Source organism: Stegostoma tigrinum, chromosome 2 (genome assembly GCF_030684315.1).
Source record: "Stegostoma tigrinum isolate sSteTig4 chromosome 2, sSteTig4.hap1, whole genome shotgun sequence".
In the NCBI taxonomy this organism is placed as follows: Eukaryota; Metazoa; Chordata; class Chondrichthyes; order Orectolobiformes; family Stegostomatidae; genus Stegostoma; species Stegostoma tigrinum.
Window position 1 is genome coordinate 77,138,607 of NC_081355.1, and position 22,304 is coordinate 77,160,910.

The window sequence follows — 22,304 nt, forward strand, 5'->3', positions numbered from 1 at the left end:
TAGAAAAGAATAAATTGATTAGGGATAGTCAGCACGGTTTTGTGAAGGGAAGGTCGCGCCTCACAAACCTTAGAGTTCTTTGAGAAGGTGACCAAACAGGTAGATGAGAGTAAACCGGTTGATGGGGTGTATATGGATTTCAGCAAGGCGTTCGATAAGGTTCCACACAGTAGGCTATTGTACAAAATGCAGAGGAATGGGATTGTGGGAGATATAGCAGTTTGGATTGGAAACTGGCTTGTTGAAAGAAGACAGAGGGTAGTAGTTGATGGGAAATGTTCATCCTGGAGACCAGTTACTAGTGGTGTACCGCAAGGGTAGGTGTTGGGTCCACTGCTGTTTGTCATTTTTATAAATGACCTGGATGAGGGCGTAGAAGGATGGGTTAGTAAATTTGCAGACGACACTAAGGTCAGTGGAGTTGTGGATAGTGACAAAGGATGCTGTAGGTTGCAGAGAGACATAGATAAGCTGCAGAGCTGGGCTGAGAGGTGGCAAATGGAGTTTAATGCAGACAAGTGTGAGGTGATGCACTTTGGTAGGAGTAACTGGAATGCGAAGTACTGGGCTAATGGTAAGATTCTTAGTAGTGTAGATGAGCAGAGAGATCTCAGTGTCCATGTACACAGATCCTTGAAAGTTGCCACCCAGGTTGACAGGGCTGTTAAGAAGGCATACAGTGTTTTAGCTTCTATAAATAGAGGGATCGAGCTCTGGAACCAAGAGGTTATGGTGAAGCTGTACAAAACTGGTGCGGCCGCACTTGGAGTATTGCATACAGTTCTGGTCACCGCATTATAAGAAGGATGTGGAAGCTTTGGAAAGGGTGCAGAGGAGATTTCCTAGGATGTTGCCTGGTATGGAGGGAAGGTCTTACGAGGAAAGGCTGAGGGACTTGAGGTTGTTTTCATTAGAGAGAAGAAGGTTGAGAGGTGACTTAATTGAAAGATATAAAATAATCAGAGGGTTAGATAGGTGGATAGGGAGAGCCTTTTTCCGAGGACGGTGACAGCAAGCACGAGGCGGCATAGCTTTAAATTGAGGGGTGAAAGATTTGGGCAGGTGTCAGAGGTAGTTTCTTTACTCAGAGTAGTAAGGGAATGGAATGCTTTGCCTGCAACGGTAGTAGATTCACCAACTTTAGGTACATCTAAGTCGTCATTGGATAAGCATATGGACATACGTGGAATAGTGTAGGTTAGATGGGCTTGAGATCGGTATGACAGGACAGCACAACGTCGAGGGCCGAAGGGCCTGTACTGTGCTGTAATGTTCTATGTAAATATGTGAACGCATGTTCCAAGCAAATTTGTCACCTCATCTCACCCTTCTCATATTGAAGCTCATTTGCCCTGTTCTGCAAGTTCTTTGATTTCTCTTGTATTTTGTTACAGTTCTCTTGTATTAACTCTGCATCCTAGAATTGATCAAATTAAGGCCTGAATCTTTTGATCAGTGGCGATATAGAGTGGAAAGATTCACCCAGGCTGACAAGACTCTGCATTTCTTCAGGATCTTCTGATTTCAGTTGTCAGATATTCTGTGCAGAATCTTTTTGGGAGTATCTCCCTAGAGAGGGAGTGTCAGGGGATGACAGGGAACACTTCCTTTTTATGGCATGAGTCAGTTAGGTCAAGCTATTTGTTTGGAGCTCTTGTCAGGCTGGAATCTTGGGATGGTAGTTATTGGGGAAGAGAGATTCAAGGATGTGATAGAGGTCAGTTGTGGAAGTAATTAAGTGTTATATGTTATTTGTCTAATGTTACCACTGTCTGAGGAAGTACCATGGATCAGTCCCAAGTTTCAGCTTTGTGCTAGAGGGTCCTTGAGAGCAGAGTAATTGCCCATTGAAGTTTTACCTTTCTGGTCGATTTCCATAGACCTTTACAACGGGGCTTCCGCAGACCTTCAGTCTACTACTGAGTTCCTATCTTTAATCCCAATACTATTATTTTGATTTTTCAGCCATTTTGGTATTTATTTTGCTGATTGTCCTCTGACTCCAAATGTCCTAAATGTAGTCATGAGCCTATTGACCAGCATCTTTACTGAATGTTATTTGGAAATCCATGCAGCGTATTCCCCTAAAGTATTTGTGGGTGTTTTTTACAGTTAATGGCTGTACTTAATGTAAGCTATTGCTTTAATGCCCATTGCATCCATCTGTGACCTTTTGTTTTAACAGGTTTACTGCATCATGTTTATTGTATAACCAAAAGCTTGTCAAATTTGCAAGTCATCCACAGTACCACGGTGGAGCTTTGTGAAAGTGGAGGTGGTGGTGACAAGGAGAAGGAAAAGGGGGTAGGCTGAGGATCCAGATTGTCGTCCTACAAAGAATGCCCTTGGAATCTATCAGCTTGCAAATGTTGATTTACTTCAGGCTTTAATGGAGCAATAGTAGTCTGTGTCCTTGTTTCCTGGCAATTCCTCTGCTCTCATTTGCAAATGACCAATCTCGTAGGCAGGATGCTTATTTCATTATGTAAATTGTGATGCTACGTCTTTTGTGTCTGAATATTGTGGCCATCTCTTTGCAGTTATGGGCAGCAAGTCAGCATATTTCTACTGTTTGAATGCCCAAAAGTCAATAGACTGTGCATTAAAGCTCGTTTTCCAGATTTTTCTTCATTTAAATGGCAATTCTGGTTCAAAGTTCAGTACATGTATCAATGACTTAGTTTGATGGTTAAAGGCAGTTGTGATTTAGAAAAACTGGAAACAAAGCAATAAAGGAAGGATAGCAACATGAATGTTACTCAGACATCCTTCTGTTCATCAGAAATCTCCAAATCAATACCAAAATATATCAAAGTGAACGATTTGTTAGTTGATAAAGACTAGCCTGGAGCAGCTTGTGGTATGGGTGCATGCCATATGTTTGAAAGGAGTGTAGTGTGGGAGAGAACTATTGACAATATTGGGGAGCAGTGGCTGAGATGAAGTGAATCTAATATTTGAGTGATCACTTATGGACTTGTTGCATTAATTAATAAGATTAGATTATCAGCTGAGGTTTATGATGTGATCACAATTAGAACATTTCTGGTGAAATATGTGGATGTTATTGAGTATCTTAGATTCTACATTAATGTTTAGGAAATAATGCTTTATTCATGTTGCAGTCACTTTTGGAAGTCCATGATTTGGTTGCTTCAAAGTGTTATGAAACACCACCCTCAAGTCCCAGTCTGCTAAATGAAATCTTGAACAACCAGACAGCATCAGGAGATGCTGTTCGCATGATTGGAATTCAGAAGAAGGCCTCAGAGCCTTTGGTAGGTATTTAGCTTTTATTTCTGAGTTCATTTATTAATTTTGGGTGTTTGCTTATACCCAAGGTGAACTTTAATGTAGTGATGTTATAAAACCATAAGACATAGGAGTGGAAGTAAGGCCATTCGGCCCATCAAGTCCACTCCACCATTTAAATCATGGCTGATGGGCATTTGAACTCCATTTCCCTGCACTCTCCCCATAGCCCCTGATTCCTTGAGATCAAGAATTTGTCGATCTCTGCCTTGAAGGCATCCAACGTCCCGGCCTCCACTGCACTCTGCGGCAATGAATTCCACAAGCCCACCACACTCTGGCTGAAGAAATGTCATCTCATTTCCGTCTTAAATTTACCCCCTCTAATTTTAAGGCTGTGTCTACGGGTCCTAGTCTCCCTGCCTAACAGAAACAACTTCCCAGCATCCACTCTTTCTAAGCCATACATTATCTTGTAAGTTTCTATTAGATCTCCCCTCCAACCTTCTAAACTCTAATGAATACAATCCCAGGATCCTTAGTCGTTCATCATACGTTAAACCTACCATTCCAGGGATCATCCACGTGAATCTTCGCTGGACACGCTCCAGGGCTAGTATGTCCTTCCTGAGGTGTGGGGCCAAAAATTGGACACAGTATTCTAAATGGGGCCTAACTAGAGCTTTATAAAGTCTTAGCACATCACTGCTTTTACATTCCAACCCTCGACATAAACGACAACATTACATTCGCTTTCTTAATCACGGACTCTACCTGCAAGTTAATCTTTAGAGAATCCTGGACCAACACTTCCAGATCCCTTTGTACTTCTGCTTTACGAATTTTCTCACCATTTAGAAAATAGTCCATGCCTGTATTCTTTTTTCCAAAGTGCAAAACCTCACATTTGCTCACGTTGAATTTCTGCAGTCTCAGTCTCTTTATTGCACTAGTCCTAGAACTGATACTCGGACAGCTCCCTGTTCCTGAATGTTTGTGGATCTAAATGGGGCAACATCAGGAATAATGTTGTGAGTTGTAATCTGAACCTGGGAGTAGATGGGCTAGACACCTATAATGTTGCAAGTATTTAGGCTACTAATTTTAAAGAAGGAAAACCTTTAAAGGTGAAACCACTTCTTAATTTTCCTTTTCCTAACAACATCTTCCTCCCTCCCTGTATTGCTGGATTCTACCTGTACAGATGCCAGTCGTTGAGGTACCTCATGCCTATATGCCTTTTTTGACGTGAACTGAACTATGACTACCTAGCTGTTCACCTCTGGCCATGCGTGATAATCATTCATTTGTCTGTATATTTCAGCAAGGTGTGTTAGATAATCAGGAATACTATAGATTTAACCCTGTATATTACAGATACAGAGCCAATTATAGTGTTGCTACTACTGTTCAAACTGAGATCAACTGACTCAATAAAAGGAAACATACGTGGAATCAATGTTATCCATGTGATTCCCAGTATTTATTGATCGTCGAGTCCCCACATTTTGGGCCAAATGGCCTGCTTCCATCAAGTCCACACTGAACCTCCTGAAGAGCAGTTCACCCAAACCGATCACCCTGCCCTATCATCCTGCATTTCCCATGGGTATTCCACCTAGCCCAAGTATCCCTGGACACTGAGGTAATTTATTATGGCCAATCCATCTAGCCTGCACATCTTTGGACTGTTGGAGGAAACTGGAGCATCCGGAGGGGAAACATGCAGACACTGAGAATATGCAAACTCGACACAGACAGTTGCCCAGTGGTGGAATCTAACCCAGGTCCCTGGCACAATGAGGCAAAGTGCTGGCCACTGAGCCATTGTATAGCCTTAAATTATACATATCATCTATCAGCATAAGGAAGGTTACAAATCTGTTGGAAAGTACTCCTCCGTTTTAAACTTTTGGACTCATATGTACCCTCCATTTTGTTTGCTACATTGAACTTACTGTGACAACTTCAGACTAGAATTGCTTGCAACATATTGGCTTCGTAAAGTCATTGTTAAGACTATTCCTGAACCCTTTAGTAGAAGAGGAAAGAGTTCTCCCTTTCTGGGCTTTTTAAAATTGTTTTCTAAATATGGATGTTTGAGAATGTATTTTCAAAAATGCAGGTGACAAAACTTTCAAAGGTTTGTGAACTGAGAAAGATGGACTTAAGTGGATGGAAATTGGAATTTGAGTTCACGTGGCAGATGAAGTTTAATGCAGAGAAGACGCAAGACAAAAACAAGGGAAGCGTGATGAAGCTTGTATAAACCTCTGATTTGGCCTGACCTGAAATGTTATGTCCATTTCTGAACTTCAAACTAAAGGAAGGATGTGAAACCATTAGAGGGGTTGCAGGAAAGATGTATAAGAATGGTTCCAGGGATGAGAGACTTCAGTTACATTGATAGATTGGAGAAGCTGGGGTTGTTTTCCTGTCAAGAAGCTATAGAAAAGATTTGATAGAGGTGATCTAGACATGTTGGCCGGGATAAACACTTTCTACTGACAGAAGATAAAGAACGCAAAGGGCACGATTTTAAAAGCAGAGGTAGATATGTTCTTGATAAGGACTGAAAGTTTACTGGGATAGGCAGGAATGTGGAGTATTCAGAACAGCCATTACCTTTATTGAATGACAGAGCACACTCCTAACGCAGATCTGACCTACTTTGGCTCTGAATTTGTCTGTTTGTATGTACTTGAGATTGGCGAACAAATTTCTTTGCGAAGCGAAGTGTTTAGGTTATGAATGCAATGTGTTTTGAGTGTGCCAAAGCAGATTCAACTGCAGTTTACAAAAGGAATTTAGTTTTAAATGCTTGAGAGAATTTTGTAGGGCTATGAGGAAAGGGTTGGGAAATGGGCCTCTCTTGCAGAGAGCAGGCACAGGCACGATGGGCTGAATGTCCTTCTTTATGTAAACATTCTACAGTGCTATTCCATGAACTTGTAATCTTAACTGTATCAAAAGAAAACTACAAAAATTTGCATTGAACTGGATAGTGAGTGTGACATTTAGTCTTTCTCTGAAATGTCTAGACACACAAATTCTTATAAAGTGCACTGAGTTGGCTTTCCATCTGAAGTGGTTTGAAGTCAAACTTTTAAAACAAAGAGCTAAATGGAGAGAACATTTTTTTGTGAAAACAACTCTGTGCTAATATGGAATCTGTCACCATTCACTTGTACAATGAGTATGTTTTGTAGCAAAATCATTTTCATAATTGTGCAGAGAGAAAAGTCGGCCTTTTTCTATGGGGATGGATAAAAGCATTTTTTTGCTATTACTGTTATTTGTCAGCTTAAATTTGCAAAATTTTGCGAAGGAAGGAAATGCTTACTGTTTCCTTGCTTAAATGGCTGCAATTTTCTGGCTTTGGGAAAGCAAAAACCTTGCAAAAAAAACATCAACTATCTTTTTCTTCCCCCTCTGTAGGGCCTTACCTTTAGGGTAGAGAACAATGAGCTGGTAATTGCAAGGATTCTCCATGGCGGTATGATTGACCGGCAAGGTCTTCTCCATGTAGGTGACATCATTAAAGAAGTAAATGGCAGAGAAGTCGGGTCTGACCCAAAAGCACTGCAGGATATATTAAGGGATTGCAGTGGTGGCATCACGTTCAAGATCTTGCCTAGCTACAAAGAAACTCCTGTGCCCCTCCAGGTAAGAGAGATTGCAGAAGTGCTGATTAGGAAATATTTAACAAAATTGCATCACTAGAATTTATATCCAAAGAACCCAGTTTAATTGCTATATAATAAATTAAGTCATTGAAAATGTACATCTTAGGAAGAAAATGTATTTTCCTGTTGAGCATTGGATTGTATGTTTGTTTTGATTCTAGAATCTGTTGCATGTTGTGCATCCTGTTGCTATTGGGTGTTCAGTATTTGAACAACAATGAAATTATTACTTTCCATTATGCTGAAATTCATAAATAATCAATCACTCCTAAAATGAATGTTTGAATTATTTGATGGACTTGGTATCATCTGCAAACTTACTAACCGTACGTCCTTTACTTACATCAGAGGTAGGTTCTTTCAGAGAGTGGTAGGGGTGTGGAATGCAATGCCGCAGAGGGTAGTGGAGTCGGCCTCATTAGGGGCTATTAGATAAGTGGCTATTAGATAGGCAGATGGATGATAGTATAAGGTAGTGGTGGAGGTTGGATAGACCTTAGGTTTAGGGTAAAAGTTCGGCTCAACATTGTGGGCCGAAGGGCCTGTACTGTGCTGTACTGTTCTATGTTCTATTACTTAACTGAAGAGATGAAATTACTTTGATTCAGTCAGGAAATGAATTGGACGTTGCTGATTATTTGGATGTCAAGTTAACAGACTGGTGGAATAGTTGATGCACTGTGATAGATTTGTGAAGTTTTGAATCTGCAGCAATTTTAATGTGATTCTAAACTTCAGGATGCAAATACTGGGGGCAGCACGGTGGCTCAATGGTTAGCACTGCAACCTCACAGCGCCAGGGACGCGGGTTCGATTCCAGCCTTGATTAACTGTCTGTGTAGAGTTTGCACATTCTCCCCATGTCTGCGTGGGTTTCCTCCGGGTGCTCCGGTTTCCTCCCACAGTCCAAAGACGTGCAGGCTAGGTGGATCGGTCATGCTAAATTGCCAGTAGTGTTCAGGGGTGTGTGGGTTATAGGGGGATGGGTCTAGGTGGGATGCTTCAGGGGGCGGTGTGGACTTGTTGGGCCGAAGGGCCTGTTTCTACACTGTAGAGAGTCTAATCTAATCTATAGTATGCAAGCCCAAACTGACCATCAAGCAAAGGAACACTCCCCACTCTTGGAGAGTCTTGCTTTGCTTACTAGTGACGCATATTTGTGGAATGTATAAATCCAATGCATACTCTTTCATATATAATCCAAGTTTAGAACTTACTTTGTGATTTAACCTACAGATTTAAGTGAGGATCTGTTAGTTGCTGCTGCATTAAAAATTGTATGGAACATGAGAACCAGGGCTATCAAAATAGTTTAGGGATAAGACTTCGAGTTATAAATCATAATACACTACCCGTTAAAAGTGAAATAAAAGCCAAAAGAACTGTGGATGCTGCAAATCAGGAACAAAAACAAAGTTGCTGGAAAAGCACAGCAGGTCTGGCAGCATCAGTGGAGGAGAAAACAGCGTTAACGTTTCAGTTCTGAGGAAGGATCACCGGACCCGAAACGTTAACTGTATTTTCTCCTCCACAAATGCTGCCAGACCTGCTGAGCTTTTCTAGCAACTTTCCTCTTGACCCTTTAAAAGCTGTTCCCAAAATTGTAAAACTTGAAAGCTCAGTTGGTTTGTGGGATAATCCACTATTTGTACTTTATACAGAAGTGAGGTTACGTTTGCAACCACTGGTCTGGATTTGTCCTCAACAAGATGGCCTCCAATTGTTTTTATAGTTGGGCTTGGCTTTAGCTTCTCAAACGTAACAAAAATGAACCCCAATCTTTATTTGCAATCCTTGGTGAAAAAGAACTCTAAAGGTTGTCTGACAAATTTTGCTTAAATTGTTATGTTTACCCCACACCCCAAGAGCTGACTAGCCTGTTCCAACATTCTCTCTACACTTGGGCTTACTTCCTGTAGCATGGTCAACAAGGATAGCTACCAAACCATAGAACTACTTAGTTGTTTCTAACCTGACCATCTAGCTTCTGAAACTGTTTCCCCTGGTGACTGAAGTATTAAGGTGGAATGAGTAGAAACCAATAAACAAAATAGAAAAGTACAGCCTAGAAATTCCTTGTGTAGTGATGGGGTGGGGTTAATAGATTCAGAGAGAAATGCATATTATTATTGTGAGAAGAGGGAAGAAGAAGCTGTAGTCCATGAGAAACATATTGGATTGAGAGTTGGATGTGGTGTTAAGTCATAATTCTGCCTGACTCAGTAATTTAATCAAGTGCAGTTCACTTGCTGGTGTGATATAAATCCATCTCCCTGTTCCAAAAGATGATGCATACTTGGTTAGATTATAAATTAACATGCTGTCCACTGGTGTTTTTGTAATTTAAATGAATCAACACAAGTTATTTTGTTGCAGTGCCCACCTCTAATTTTTCTTTTAGACATTCTCTGTCAGCATGAATGTATATTTTATTTCCCTTCAATCTTTTCAAAATGTACTTTGTGGCATCAGGTGGCACCTACGAGCAGCAAATGATGTGATTCTGAGATTTCAAATAACTTTCTATCAAAATCTCAAATGTGATTGTAGTTAAACTGGGCTTCAAGATTATTCAGAATGTATCATTGTGGTACTTGGTTTGGATTGAGGATTGGCTGTCTGACAGAAGGCAGACAGTTGGGATAAAAGGGCTCTTTTTTGGAATGGCAACTGGTGACGAGTGGTGTCCCGCAGGGTTCAGTGTTGGGGCCACAGCTGTTCACCTTATATTAATGATCTGGATGAAGGGACTAAGGGCATTCTAGTGAAGTTTGCCGATGATACAAAGATAGGTGGACAGGCAGGTGAGGAGGTGGGGAAGCTGCAGAAAGATTTAGACGAGTGGTGCAGGAAATGGCTGATGAAATTCAACGTGAGCAAATGTGAGGTTTTGCACTTTAGAAAAAAGAATACAGGCATGGACTATTTTCTAAATGGTGAGAAAATTTATAAAGCAGAAGTACAAAGGGATCTGGAAGTGTTGGTCCAGGATTCTCTAAAGGTTAACTTGCAGGTAGAGTCCGTGATTAAGAAAGCGAATGTAATGTTGTCGTTTATCTCGAGGGTTGGAATATAAAAGCAGTGATGTGCTTCTAAGACTTTATAAAGCTCTAGTTAGGCCCCATTTAGAATACTGCGTCCAATTTTGGGCCCCACACCTCAGGAAGGACATACTAGCCCTGGAGCGTGTCCAGCGGAGATTCACACGGATGATCCCTGGAATGGTAGGTTTAACGTATGATGAACAACTAAGGATCCTGGGATTGTATTCATTAGAGTTTAGAAGGTTGAGGGGAGATCTAATAGAAACTTACAAGATAATGTATGGCTTAGAAAGGGTGGATGTTGGGAAGTTGTTTCTGTTAGGCGGGGAGACTAGGACCCGTGGGCGCAGCCTTAAAATTAGAGGGGATAAATTTAAAACCGAAATGAGATGACATTTCTTCAGCCAGAGAGTGGTGGGCTTGTGGAATTCATTGCCACGGAGTGCAGTGGAGGCCGTGACGTTGGATGCCTTCAAGGCAGAGATCGACAAATTCTTGATTTCACAAGTAATCAAGGGCTATGGGGAGAGTGCAGGGAAGTGGAGTTCAAATGCCCATCAGCCATGATTTAAATGGCGGAGTGGACTTGATGGGCCGAATGGCCTTACTTCCACTCCTATGTCTTATGGTTTTATGGTACTGATCAAATTAGTTAACTGTGTTTCTGCTGTGTTTGCTGAACCACAGCCACTGATTAGATTGTGATACGATATAAAATTCAGAGGTCATGGTTAATTTGGAAGATGCTGTAACCTAGCTAGAACAGCATCACAAAGTAGTTAAGTTTAGGATATGCCCATGGAGCAATGAAGGCAAAATATTGCAGATCCTGGAAATCTGAAACAGAACGCTGGATAAACTTAGGCCCAGCAGTATCTGTGGAGAGAGAAACATTTTGTTTGGTATGACACTACTCTGAGTTTCTCCACCATTCTTTAATTGCTTCTGTTCGAGAGCAGCTCAGCTTGCACCACTCACCTGCCTTTACCATCTATATTTCTCTCTCAAGTTGCTTATCCAATCAGGCAGTGTATTCTAGCAAATAGGTGCCTAAAAGAGGTTTCTTGCCATGTCATGGTTAGCATTTTTTGCCATTCGCCTATTGGTATCCTCTGCCCCTTGATCTTTAGTAATAGGAACAGCTTCTGTCCAGTTATTCCATATAAACTCTTCATGTCCGAACACGTTTATCAAATCTTGACATTCTCTGAGGGGGAAAAAGAAACTTCTCAATCTACCATATAACTGACCTCTCTCATCCTTGCAACTGTTCGCGGAGGGTCATTTTTGCACCCTCTCTCGGGCTTTCCCATTTGAACTGTGGGCTGCAAGATTGAACATAATGTTCTGTGAGTCTGAATAAATGTATAATGGTTCAATATAATATGTGTTCCGTGTCTTTTGTTGATAGTCTAGGATGCTGGGTGTCTTCCTAACCACTTTCTTGTACATCTTTTTGTACATCTGTCCTCAGGTGCTCTTGTTTTGCTGAACCCCCTTTGGATCTACACCCTTAATTTTATAAGGCCTTGCCTCATTCTACCAACGCAAATATATCATGTTATGCCTCTCTTCAAAAAATTTAATCTGCCATCAGATTAAATGATGCCCATTCCATCAAGTTTATCATTATCCACCTCACCACAAAACTTTAATGTATTGTATCGACTGTGAGTTGTGAAATTGTCCTGCTCACTGACTGTATGTTATTAATACAGATCTGCAAAAAAGTATGGGTCTTAGTAGTCACCCCTGAAAAACCATGCTCTGTACCTTCCTGTGGTGGAGGAAAACTGTTCAGTCATCTTTATGTTCTTACTGCTGCTGACTCTTATTTTATTTGATGGATTTGACTGTCGCAGCAAATCTATCATATTGTACTTTACGAATTGCCTTTGAAAATTCACGTACACCACTGACAGTATTATTATCAATCCTCACTCAGTTTGTCATAAAACTGAATTAATTTAGTGAAATATGATTTGCCCTTAACAAATCAAAACTGCCTGTACTTAATTCACTTTTTTTTTGTCCAAATTACTGTTCACCTTGTCCAGGATTACTGTTGGTAAATCTTTGCCACCACTGAGGTTAAAACACCTGGCCTGTAGTTGCTAGGGTTATCTTTATAATCTTTGTTGAGCAAGGGTGTCACCAGTCTTCTGGTACGATCCTTGTACATAGAATGGATTGGAGTATTGCAGGCAATGTCTCTGCAATTTTATTCCTTTCTCGTCCCTCAGTGTCTCTGAATGTATATGAGGTTAATGGTCCAGGAACATGGGTTTGAATCCCGCGGTGGCAGGTGATGAAATTTTAATTCAGCAAAAATCTTAAATATAAACTAAAACTAATCTAATGGCAACCATGTCACTGTTGTTAAAACCAGAAGGACTGTGGATGTTGCAAATAAAAAAAAACAGAAATTGTTGAAAAGGCTCAGCAGGTCTGACAGCATCTGTACAAAAGAAATCAAAGTTAATATTTTGGGTCCAGTAATGCGTGGCGCCACCACCCCAAGAAATCTCCTCTTGTCCTGAGGAAGTGTCTCCAGACCTGAAACATTAACGCTGATTTCTCTTCACTCCTCTCATCTCTTCTTCCTTTCACCTCACCATCACTATTGCCAAGTGGGTCTGCCAGTAGTTCTGGCCACTCCTTTAATTTATCTGGTACTCCCGTGACCACAGAAAATCACTAGCTACTAGATTGCCTGCAGGCACTGTAAGGCAGGCCTTTCTCCAGAGAAAGTGGAGTTTGGCGGTGGGAAAAGAGATTTTACCTTCAAGCAGATAATGCTGTTTTTGGAGTTAAATCACTGCCGGGCAATTATTGGGATTGTCTGAGCCATCCTGCAAATTTAGTCCATACTGATCTCGCAAATTCTCCTGAAAATGCTTCAAAACCCATTCCTCTCTACCTTCCACAAACCCAATTTATGCTGCCAGACCCACTGAGCTTTTCCAATGCTTTCTGTTTAAGTAACTACTGTTGATTTGGTACAAAAACCCTCTGATTTGCTAATGTCTTTCAGGAAATGAAATATGTTAATACTATCCTTGAATCAAGTGAGTTGCTGGACCATTTCAAAGGATGTTGCTGGCTAAATCAGATAAATACTGACTTAGCCTGCAGCATACACCTCCCATGAATGAATGAATGACAAAAGTCCTAACTTGCGACTTATTAACTTTAAGTACGGTCAGCTTTTAAAAATTCTTTTATCTGCTCCGTACTGTGAATGTTTTCACTTTTACTATGACTCTTCCGCATGATCTTTGGTAAAATCAGATGTGAATACTCAGTTAATACTTGGAATTGCCATTTACTTCCATGTGTAAATCTGCATTCTTTGTCCCTATATGGCTCTCTACCACTTTGCCATTGTTTAACTATATATACGTTACAGAATACTTGCGGATTTTTTTTGATGTTGTTTGGTGGTCTCTCTTTACATTGTCCCCTCATTTCCATTTCCTTTGCCCCTTTAACTTTCTTTATTCAGCCTGGCTATCATTTGTATTATCAACTGACATCTGTAATACACACCCCCTCTATCTCTCTCCGTGTTAATCTGCCAAACCAGAGTTCCACTTATCCACCCTTTCCCCAGTATGAGAACGAACCTTGTTTGTGTGAAGTATCTTCATTTAAAGTTGTAGTTGCTTTATTTAAAACAAATTTTAGTGAAGCAGTAATTTTCATTACTGGGTAGGAATTTACCTTCGAGGGGGGGAAAAAAATTAAAGCATTATGTCTGTTTGAAATAGTACTTTAAATGGCTAAATTCTCACATTTGGTAAGTGAAATCATTGTTAATCATTGTTTGCTGTTATATTTTGAAACGTAACTTTCTACAAGAGGGTGCATGGTGGAAGTTCTCCTAAAACCCGAGCTCAGGCCTGTGCTCATCAGGCTGTGGCCCACGTGCTTGAGCTGTCTCGTTCCAGGCCGCCTGTGATCTCGATTTTAGTATAGCCTCTTTCCATTGCCCATGTTGGCAATCATGAACTTTGGGGTCTGTTCAGGCCAATGTGTGGTGGGCTGCTCCTTATGGCTGGCTTCTCCAACTGAGACCTGGGTGGATGTCCTGGATCATTTTGGGGGGCACCCTCAGCCCTATCATCTCCCCTTTCCCCTCTTTTTTAATCTCCTGATGTCTTGAACCCAGCTTCTTGCGTTGTAGAAGGTAAGATGAACATTACTGTATCAGGTAAAGCACCCTGCTGGAGGCAAACTCTCACCAAGCCCCACAACTCCCTTATCCTTCCTCTTCTCTTCACCCTACCGCAAACCCCGGCCCCACCTCCCCACTGAATAGCCTAGTTTGCCTGTTTTCTGTTTTTGTGCACATTTGTTCCTCTGTATATTTTCTGATTGATTAAGGTAGCTGTGGAATACATCCAGTAGTGTGGTGGTTCTTTCGTTTCTTAACCACAACCGATCAGATTGACCTTTTAAGACATTCCTTCTCTCTAGGGTCTATTCACAATAATCAATATTGCCATTCTTCCTCTTCGTTCCCTGTGTTTCCAGTAAACTTTGCATCCATAATAATTTAATACCCTGTCCTGCTGTCTTTGGGCCAGGTCTTCGTTATTGTCAAAGCATTTCATTCCCTTATGACCATCTGCATCTGCAACTTACTAACCTCACTTATTATGTTTTGTGCTTTTATGTGCATGTACTGTAAACCTACTTTAGATCTTCCTCCATTCCATCTTACTCTAATTCTAGCTGTTACCCTATTTGTTACTCTGGTGGCATCTGTACCTCCAATGCATTGTCCATCTTGTTTCTCCTTTCTGATGCTACATATTGGTTCTTAACATCTTGGCCAAGTTGATTTTTACACTGTCCTTAGCAAAGGCATCTACTCTGTGAGATTCAACCCAATTGACCTGCATAGGCACTATCTCACCCAGAAATGGCCCCAATGCTCCAGAAACCTGAAGTCTGACTGTGTTTACCAGCCCTATAATATTGTGCTGCGTCCCCTCCTGCCCGGATTACATACCAGTGAGTATTCGGAAGATCTGATACCTCAAGGTTCTGCTTGTTAGTTTCTGCCCTTGCCCCTAAAGTCTACCTGCAGAACCTGAGCCCTTTCTTTGCCTACATCATTGATACCAATATGGACCACAACGTCTTTGATGTTGGCATGTACAGAAATACTTTTCTGAACTGTAGAAGCTGCTATCATCATTACTTTCCCAAACTTCCTTCTGGCCCTACTCCACATAGAGCTGCACCAGCTGTGGACTTAGCTCGTGCTGTGATAGCACTCTTCAGGCCATCACACTCACCAGTATTCAGAGGACAGTACTGACTGGGGAGCAAGTAGTATTCTGGATTACTGCATTACCAGCCTGGTCTTACTTGACTGCTTGTTGATTACCCATTCCACTGTTCCTGCGTGCTGTTCACTTGGCTGACCACATAAGAATCGTACTAGCCATAGACTCATGAAGTCATTTGAGCTATTTTATAACATTAGAAAACCTTTATTACTTGGCCATTAACTTTCCATTGTTCATTGGATGCAGGTTTATGATCAGTAGCCCTTGTTTTCTGCTGTTGCTGCTTTGAGTGACCTAGGACAGTGGTTCCCAGCTTTCTTCCACTGTGACCCTATTTTGAGACACAAAAACCAGCATGAACCCCCTGCCAGTGAGACTGAGGGAGTGGTTGGGAGACACAAGACAAAGTTAGTGGGAATCTGAGCGTATAGCTGCCTGTTGGAGCCAGAGCCACAGCCAATAGTTCTACAATCTGTCAGAGGTCCATCATTGCCAAAGTAGCCTCAGCTCAGAGCTCACATCCAGAATTGTAACTTGTGACTCGCTTCTGTCCTAACCTCCGCTTTAGAAAGCCTGGCCTAATATTCCATCTGGACCAAGTGATGTGTGAATTTTTTGGTAATGTTAATTGTTTTTTAATATGTTTCCTTCCTAACGTGCTTCAATCTGTTCAAGGTGTTTGTGAAGTGCCATTTTGACTACAATCCAGCGAATGACAGCTTAATCCCCTGCAAAGAAGCTGGATTAAAGTTTTCTAGAGGGGACATCCTGCAAATTGTAAATCAAGAGGATCTCAATTGGTGGCAGGTTGGTGCAATTTTCCTGCAGTACAATTAAGTTTTTAAATTTCAATTAGCTCTAAGACGCTATGGACAAATTTGTAGTTTTTGAATAATATTTAAAATATCTGCTTAAAACAAAATGCACTGGTTTAGATGCTTAAATCCCAAGAATGGGTTTTTAAAAAATCCTTAAACTATAGAACATTGGCTGAATAGTTGAGAGAGGAAGTAAAAGGACCATTTGTTAACTCCTGTAAAGTTTGCAGAAACTTTAACTGTCTTTTGTTTCTGAAATAGTTCATACTTAATGGTGGAATACTGTGTTCAGGCTTTGTAGCAGATCAACTATTATTTCATCTTGCTGACAACCTGACACGCTGCTGTAGAATTTCCAAACAGCTGCTGCTTGTAGTGGAACCTTCAGAATCCACCGTAAAGAACACTAAACAAGATGCCAAATTTCTTGACGTTTTGGCAGTTTTTGGTTATTATAAGATTTGGTTCTGTACTTTTAGACGCAGAGATGGGTAATGTTTGTGATTGATTGGTTTCTGTCTTGAGGGGAGGTGACAAAATTTGAAGCATTTGGCTACTTGCATTACAAATTTTTGAAAGATTCCATTTTCCAGATTGAGATTTGAAGCAAAAATATAGTATTTTTTTTTCCCATTTGATTGATTCTGTTTGGTTTTAAGATTTGAAAATGTTGACCAGGTCAACCTTGAAATATGATTGACCTGTGGAACAGATTAGCAAGAAGGAAGGAAGTAAGCAGTGTAAGTTCAGGATTAGTTAAAAGAAACAGCTGTAATGACCCAAATTAACTGTATGTTCTAAATAGGACAACAGTTTTTGTTTTAAATAGACAAAGTTTGCAGTTTCTTTACCTCACCAGTAAGAAAGTAGTTGACTTATATCATAGCTTTGTGAATCTTGGAAACATAACTATTTTTGTTTCGTGGTCTTGACTAGAACTTACCTATGATGTTATGGGTGAGCAGTCTAATTATCCCACTCATGAGGCGTGTGCACTCCGATTTTTATTGTTTTGGGTGGTAGGACTAGCTGTTACAGTAGATTTTAGGGCCTTGATGCTCTGATTCTGATTGCTTAACTTGCAGTTTGCCAGCCACGTGGGAAAATTCAACAGTGAAATTTATTGTTGCCAGTGAATGGAAAGATTACAGACTAAAGTTTGTAAAATATGAAGTAATGTTTGTTTTTGATCAGATAAATGCTCTACTGCTTTATTTGTTTTTTACTTTCTCACTTTGTCTGCATCAAAAATTCCATTTGGAAATTCATTTTGGGTACGTTGTTCAGATATTTAAAAATTCCATACTAATAAATAATGACAGCATAGAACAAGAGGTTCTCTATCACAAAATAATTAAAATAAAAATAATGAAACTGTTCCAGTGTAATTAGTATAATCAGTGAGTGAGCCCACCTTGTACATATCCTCATTCATGTGTCAACTGTTGCTAAGCATTTTCATGGAGAAGGACAGAAATGAGTTTAGGAGCCAGTTTGTCCTGTCTGAGAAATTTGTAGCCTTTTCCCTGAATGGTCCAACAGTGAAACTAAGACAGGGTGTGATTCGCATGACACTCTACTTCTGTCAAAGTTCTTTTGAGAGCACAGTTCATCAAGTATCCTTCCTGTTGTGTACCCTTAGAATCTGCTTTTATGTCTTGTTATTAATAATAAATTGAATCCAAATGGACCTATACTGGTTCTAGATCTTCAGTAGGAGTTAGCTGCTGGAATTATTTCTTTTGTGATCCTGTATAATTGCTTTCAAATCCATATTTATTTTATTTTACATTTATAGGCTTTGCCTCAGTAGCCATCTCTGGTAGAACATTTCATGTTTCACGATCGTCTACTGCAAGAATTTTTCTGACTTTCTCTTTTGGTCTTCTGATATACTTTTTCTCTGTTACTGATTCACAAAGTATAGGAACAAATGAACTTGTCATAATCTTGAAAATCTTCATTGGATCCTTTTTAGTTCACTTTGGTTAAAAAAACCCCCACCAATCATTGAACTTTCTCCATCTGTAGCCCCTAATTTCAACATCACTTATGTGGCTGTCTCATTCTTGTCTAATAACAATGTAATTTGTTTTAGAACAGAGTTTTTATATCTTGCAAAATGTATCTCCTTCTCTCCCCCCTTACTTTACCTGAATCATATAAATAACACAATCTTGGAGTTACAGATAAGGCCTCCTGTTTTTCAATGCAGATATTCTGTCAGATATGACAATTTTTGATGTTTTAATCAAAAGCAGCTATAATTATTGTAATTATTAGGGTAGTACAAAGCTGTATATTTGGTCTCGGAGACCCATTAGTGGTAAATCCACAGACTTTCTATTCACTGGAATTTACAGCAATTGGAAAACCATCTGGGGCCCGTGAGAACAAATCAAAGAACTATTTCTTTATCCATTCAGATTAAAGAATTGTTCATGATGAGTGCACACTGGATTAATATTAATTACAGAACTTGATTCTGTGTCACATCATGAAACGTAGATGTAAAAGTGAGAGAGGAAGAAAAAATAGGAGACAAAGACTTTTCCTATAAAGGAATGAAACTCTATTTATAGAGCTAATTTTCAGTAGCAGGGAAGTTATTTCTTACTAATTGAAACTTCTCACATAATTTAAAGATTTTCTTACGCAGAGTGTTTGAGAATTTTCTCATGCATTTGCATCTGCAGCAATTGCTATTACTTCACGCCATTCCCGAGTGGCGTTCTGTGCTGAGTCTCCCCAAGAAAGGAAGATGACTTCAACTTGGAAAGCAACTTGCTGATTTCCGAAACTGAAATACAAAATTCTGGAAACAGTGCAGCCAGGCAAAAATGTAGAGTTAACATGCTGGATCACCTGCATCGAGAGGAGGCTTGAATCATTTTGAATCATTTTGAATCAGTTTCCTGACTCAGTTCACTTGCCAGGGACAATATGTTCCAACAAGCATGAACTTTGATTTAGCTTTGAGGATGTGAGAGTGATTTTCACCCATTGTCCTGAATACAGTTTACAGTTGACCGCAAGGGTTATGGAGTGCCAAAGGAAGTGATTTTTAAAAAGCCCACCTCAGCTATAGAGTCCTAGATCTGTCCAGCATCAAAACAAACCCTTCAATCCTTTTCTGGTGAAGGGTCTAGGCCCGAAACGTCAGCTTTTGTGCTTCTAAGATGCTGCTTGGCCTGCTGTGTTCATCCAGCTCGACAGTTTATCTCCTTCAGTCCAACTAGTCTGTTCTATCAGATTTCCTAAATTAATCTAGTCCTATTTTGCTAGCATATGGCCCCATATTCCTCTTAAACCCTTCCTGTTCACTTACCCATCCAGATGCCTTTTAAATGTTGTAATTGTAGCAGTCTTCACCACTTCCTCTAGCAACTCATTCCATACACGCATAACCCGCTACATGAAGAAGTTGCCTCTTAAATCCATTTTAAATCTTTCCCCTCTCACCTTAAACTTATGGCCTCTAGTTTTGGACTCTGCTACCCTGAGGAAAAGACCTTGGCTGTTCACCCTATCTGCACCCCTCAGATTTTATAAACCTCTAAAAGATCACCCTTCAGCCTCCAATGCTCCAGGAAAAACAGCCTAAGCTGATTCAGCCTCTCCCCGTAACTCAAACCCTCCAACCCTGGCAATGTCTTGTTAAGTCTTTTCTGAACCTTTTTCAGATTTCACAACATGCCTCCTCTAGGCGGGAGACCAGAATTGAACGCAGTTTTCCAAAAGTGGCCTAACCAATGTCCTGCACAGCCACAACATGACCGCTGAATTACTACACTCTCTGCAACTTTGTCACAGTTGCTGTAGCTACCACTCCCTGTAGTCCTTTCGTCCTTTCCTGCCCCAACTTGCTACCTTCCCAAATCCCTCCCTCCCAAATAAGTTTTTTTTTGTCGATCTATCCTGGTGGATCCACTTTTCTGGTGTGGCTGTTAGGTTAATTTTCACAAGACCCTACACTTCAAATCCATCTAGATGGCTGTAAAATGTTTTGACATCAGGGAAGTTGATAAGGATGCTGTACAAATGCTAGCATCTGTCTATAGTTAAAGGTTCTAAATCAAACTTCAGTGAAGAAACAGTTGACGGAATTAGGAGATTTTGTTTAGCAATCAATATTTCTTAAATGAAATCGATTCAGTGTGTGCCTCTTTATACATTAAGTGCAATTCTTACCTGTTTTATTCAAATTCTAGCCCCTTTAAGGTTAATGCTGGTTTAAGCTGTTTGTGCTGAAAATGTGCACTGCTTATTGACATTTTATTTTTGTGCTGTGGTAGATAAATGAATGAAATAATCAAAACAAACTTAGTAAAACCATTTGACAATCAGTAACCTTCATATGATGCAAAATTACTGCATGTTTCTAGATAATGCTTATGAAGCAACCCATAAATCTCCCTAACCAAAGGTTATAATGAGAAAGTTGTTGAATGGAGAATACAGTGAGACTGGAAAAGTTGATAGGACTGAGTGATGACTAACATACCATTGAGGGAAGTGCAGTATGGAAGAGAGGACATCCTCAAGAAGACATGAGTTAATGGAAAATGAATCACCAGATGAGCATCAATTACAGATCTGATAGATTAAATTGAAATTATACGAGATTGCAGAAAGCACAGCTTTTGGGACTGGGATGTCCAGCAGCTTGTATAAAATAACTCCAGGCTAGATCTGATCAAAAGGCAATGATATGTGATTTACAGATGTTAAACAGGACTGTTTTAATTGTGATCAACACAGTAGTTAAGATCACGAGTGAATTGAGTTTTTTGAAGAAGTAACAAAGAAGATTGAGGACAGAATGGTGGACGTGATCTATATAGACTTCATTAAGGTGTTTGACAAGGTTCCGCAGGAGAGACTGGTTAACAACCTTAGATCACATGGAATACAGGGAGAATTAGCCATTTGGATACAAACTGGCTCGAAGGTAGAAGATAGAGGGTGGTATTGGGGGGTTGTGTTTCAGACTGAAGGTCTGTGACTAGCGGTGTACCACAATGGTGCTGGGTCCACTGCTTTTTGTCATTTCTGTAAATGATTTGGATGTGAACATAGAAGGTATGGTTAGTATGTTTTCAGATGACACCAAAATTGGTGATGTAGTGGAAAGCCAAGAAGATTACTTCAGAGTGCAATGGGACCTTGATCAGATCAGCTGAAGAGTGGCAAATGGAATTTAGTTTAGATAAATGTGAGGTGCTGCATTTTAGAAAGGCAAATCAAGGCGGGACTGTTACACTTCATGGTAAGATCCTGGGGAATGTTGCTGAACAAAGAGACCTTGGTGTGCAGGTTCACAGTTACTTGAAAGTAGGGTTGCAGGTAGACAGGATAGTGAAGAAGGCGATAGTAATTTTTTGAAGAAGTGTCCTGAACCGAAACGTCAGCTTTCCTGCTCCTCTGATCCTACCTGGCCTGCTGTGTTCATACAGCTCCACGCTGTTATAGTGAAGAAGGCTTGCCTTTTTTGGTCAGCGCATTGAGTATGGGAGTTGGGAGGTCATGTTGTGGATGTACAGCACACTGGTTAGGCCACTTTTGGAATACTGCGTTCATTTCCAGTCTCCCTGCTATAGGATGGATGCTGTAAAATTTGAAATGGTTCAGAAAGGATTTACATGAATGTTGGAGGGTTTTGAGCTATAGGGAGAGTCTGATTAGGCTGGAGCTGTTTTCTCTCGAGCTTCAGAGGTTGAGGGGTGACCTTTATAGAAGTTTATAAAATCATGAGGGGCATCGATAAGGTGAATAGCCAAAGTCTTTTCCCCAGAGTAGTGGAGTGCAAAATGAGAGGGCATAGGTTTAAGGTGAGGGGGGGGGGGGGGGGGGAGAAGGGGGAGAGGAGAGGGGGGGGAGAGGTGAGATTTAAAAGGGGCCAGAGGGGCAACTTCTTCATGCAGAGGGTGGTGCATGTATTGTCTGAGTTTGCTAGAAGTAGTGGTGGATGCTGTTACAATTACAACATTTAAAAGGCATTTTTATGGGTATATGAACAGGAAAGGTTTACAGGGATTTGGGCCAAATGCTGACAAATGGGACTAGATTAATTTAGGATATTTGGTCAGCATGGACGAGTTGGACTGAAGGGTCTGTTTTCCTGCTTTATATCATGTTTGCAACCCTGGATAAGGCCTGACCTTCCAAGATAAATAACTAATAGAAAATGAATGAATATGCTTC

The 22,304-nt window shown here is 40.5% G+C and overlaps 1 protein-coding gene across 11 annotated transcripts in view; it reads left to right on the forward strand.

Moving 5' to 3' along the window:
- LOC125464606 (protein PALS2-like) overlaps positions 1-22,304 on the forward strand; it is a 144,128-nt gene that overhangs the window by 108,600 nt on the left and 13,224 nt on the right. For all 11 annotated transcript variants that reach the window (XM_048557283.2, XM_059654822.1, XM_048557237.2 and 8 more), the window contains 3 exons: positions 3,126-3,278; positions 6,691-6,918; positions 15,958-16,089. In XM_048557283.2, the coding sequence (XP_048413240.1) occupies positions 3,243-3,278; positions 6,691-6,918; positions 15,958-16,089 (396 nt within the window). In that variant the 5' untranslated portion in view covers positions 3,126-3,242. The remainder of the gene's footprint in view (positions 1-3,125; positions 3,279-6,690; positions 6,919-15,957; positions 16,090-22,304) is intronic.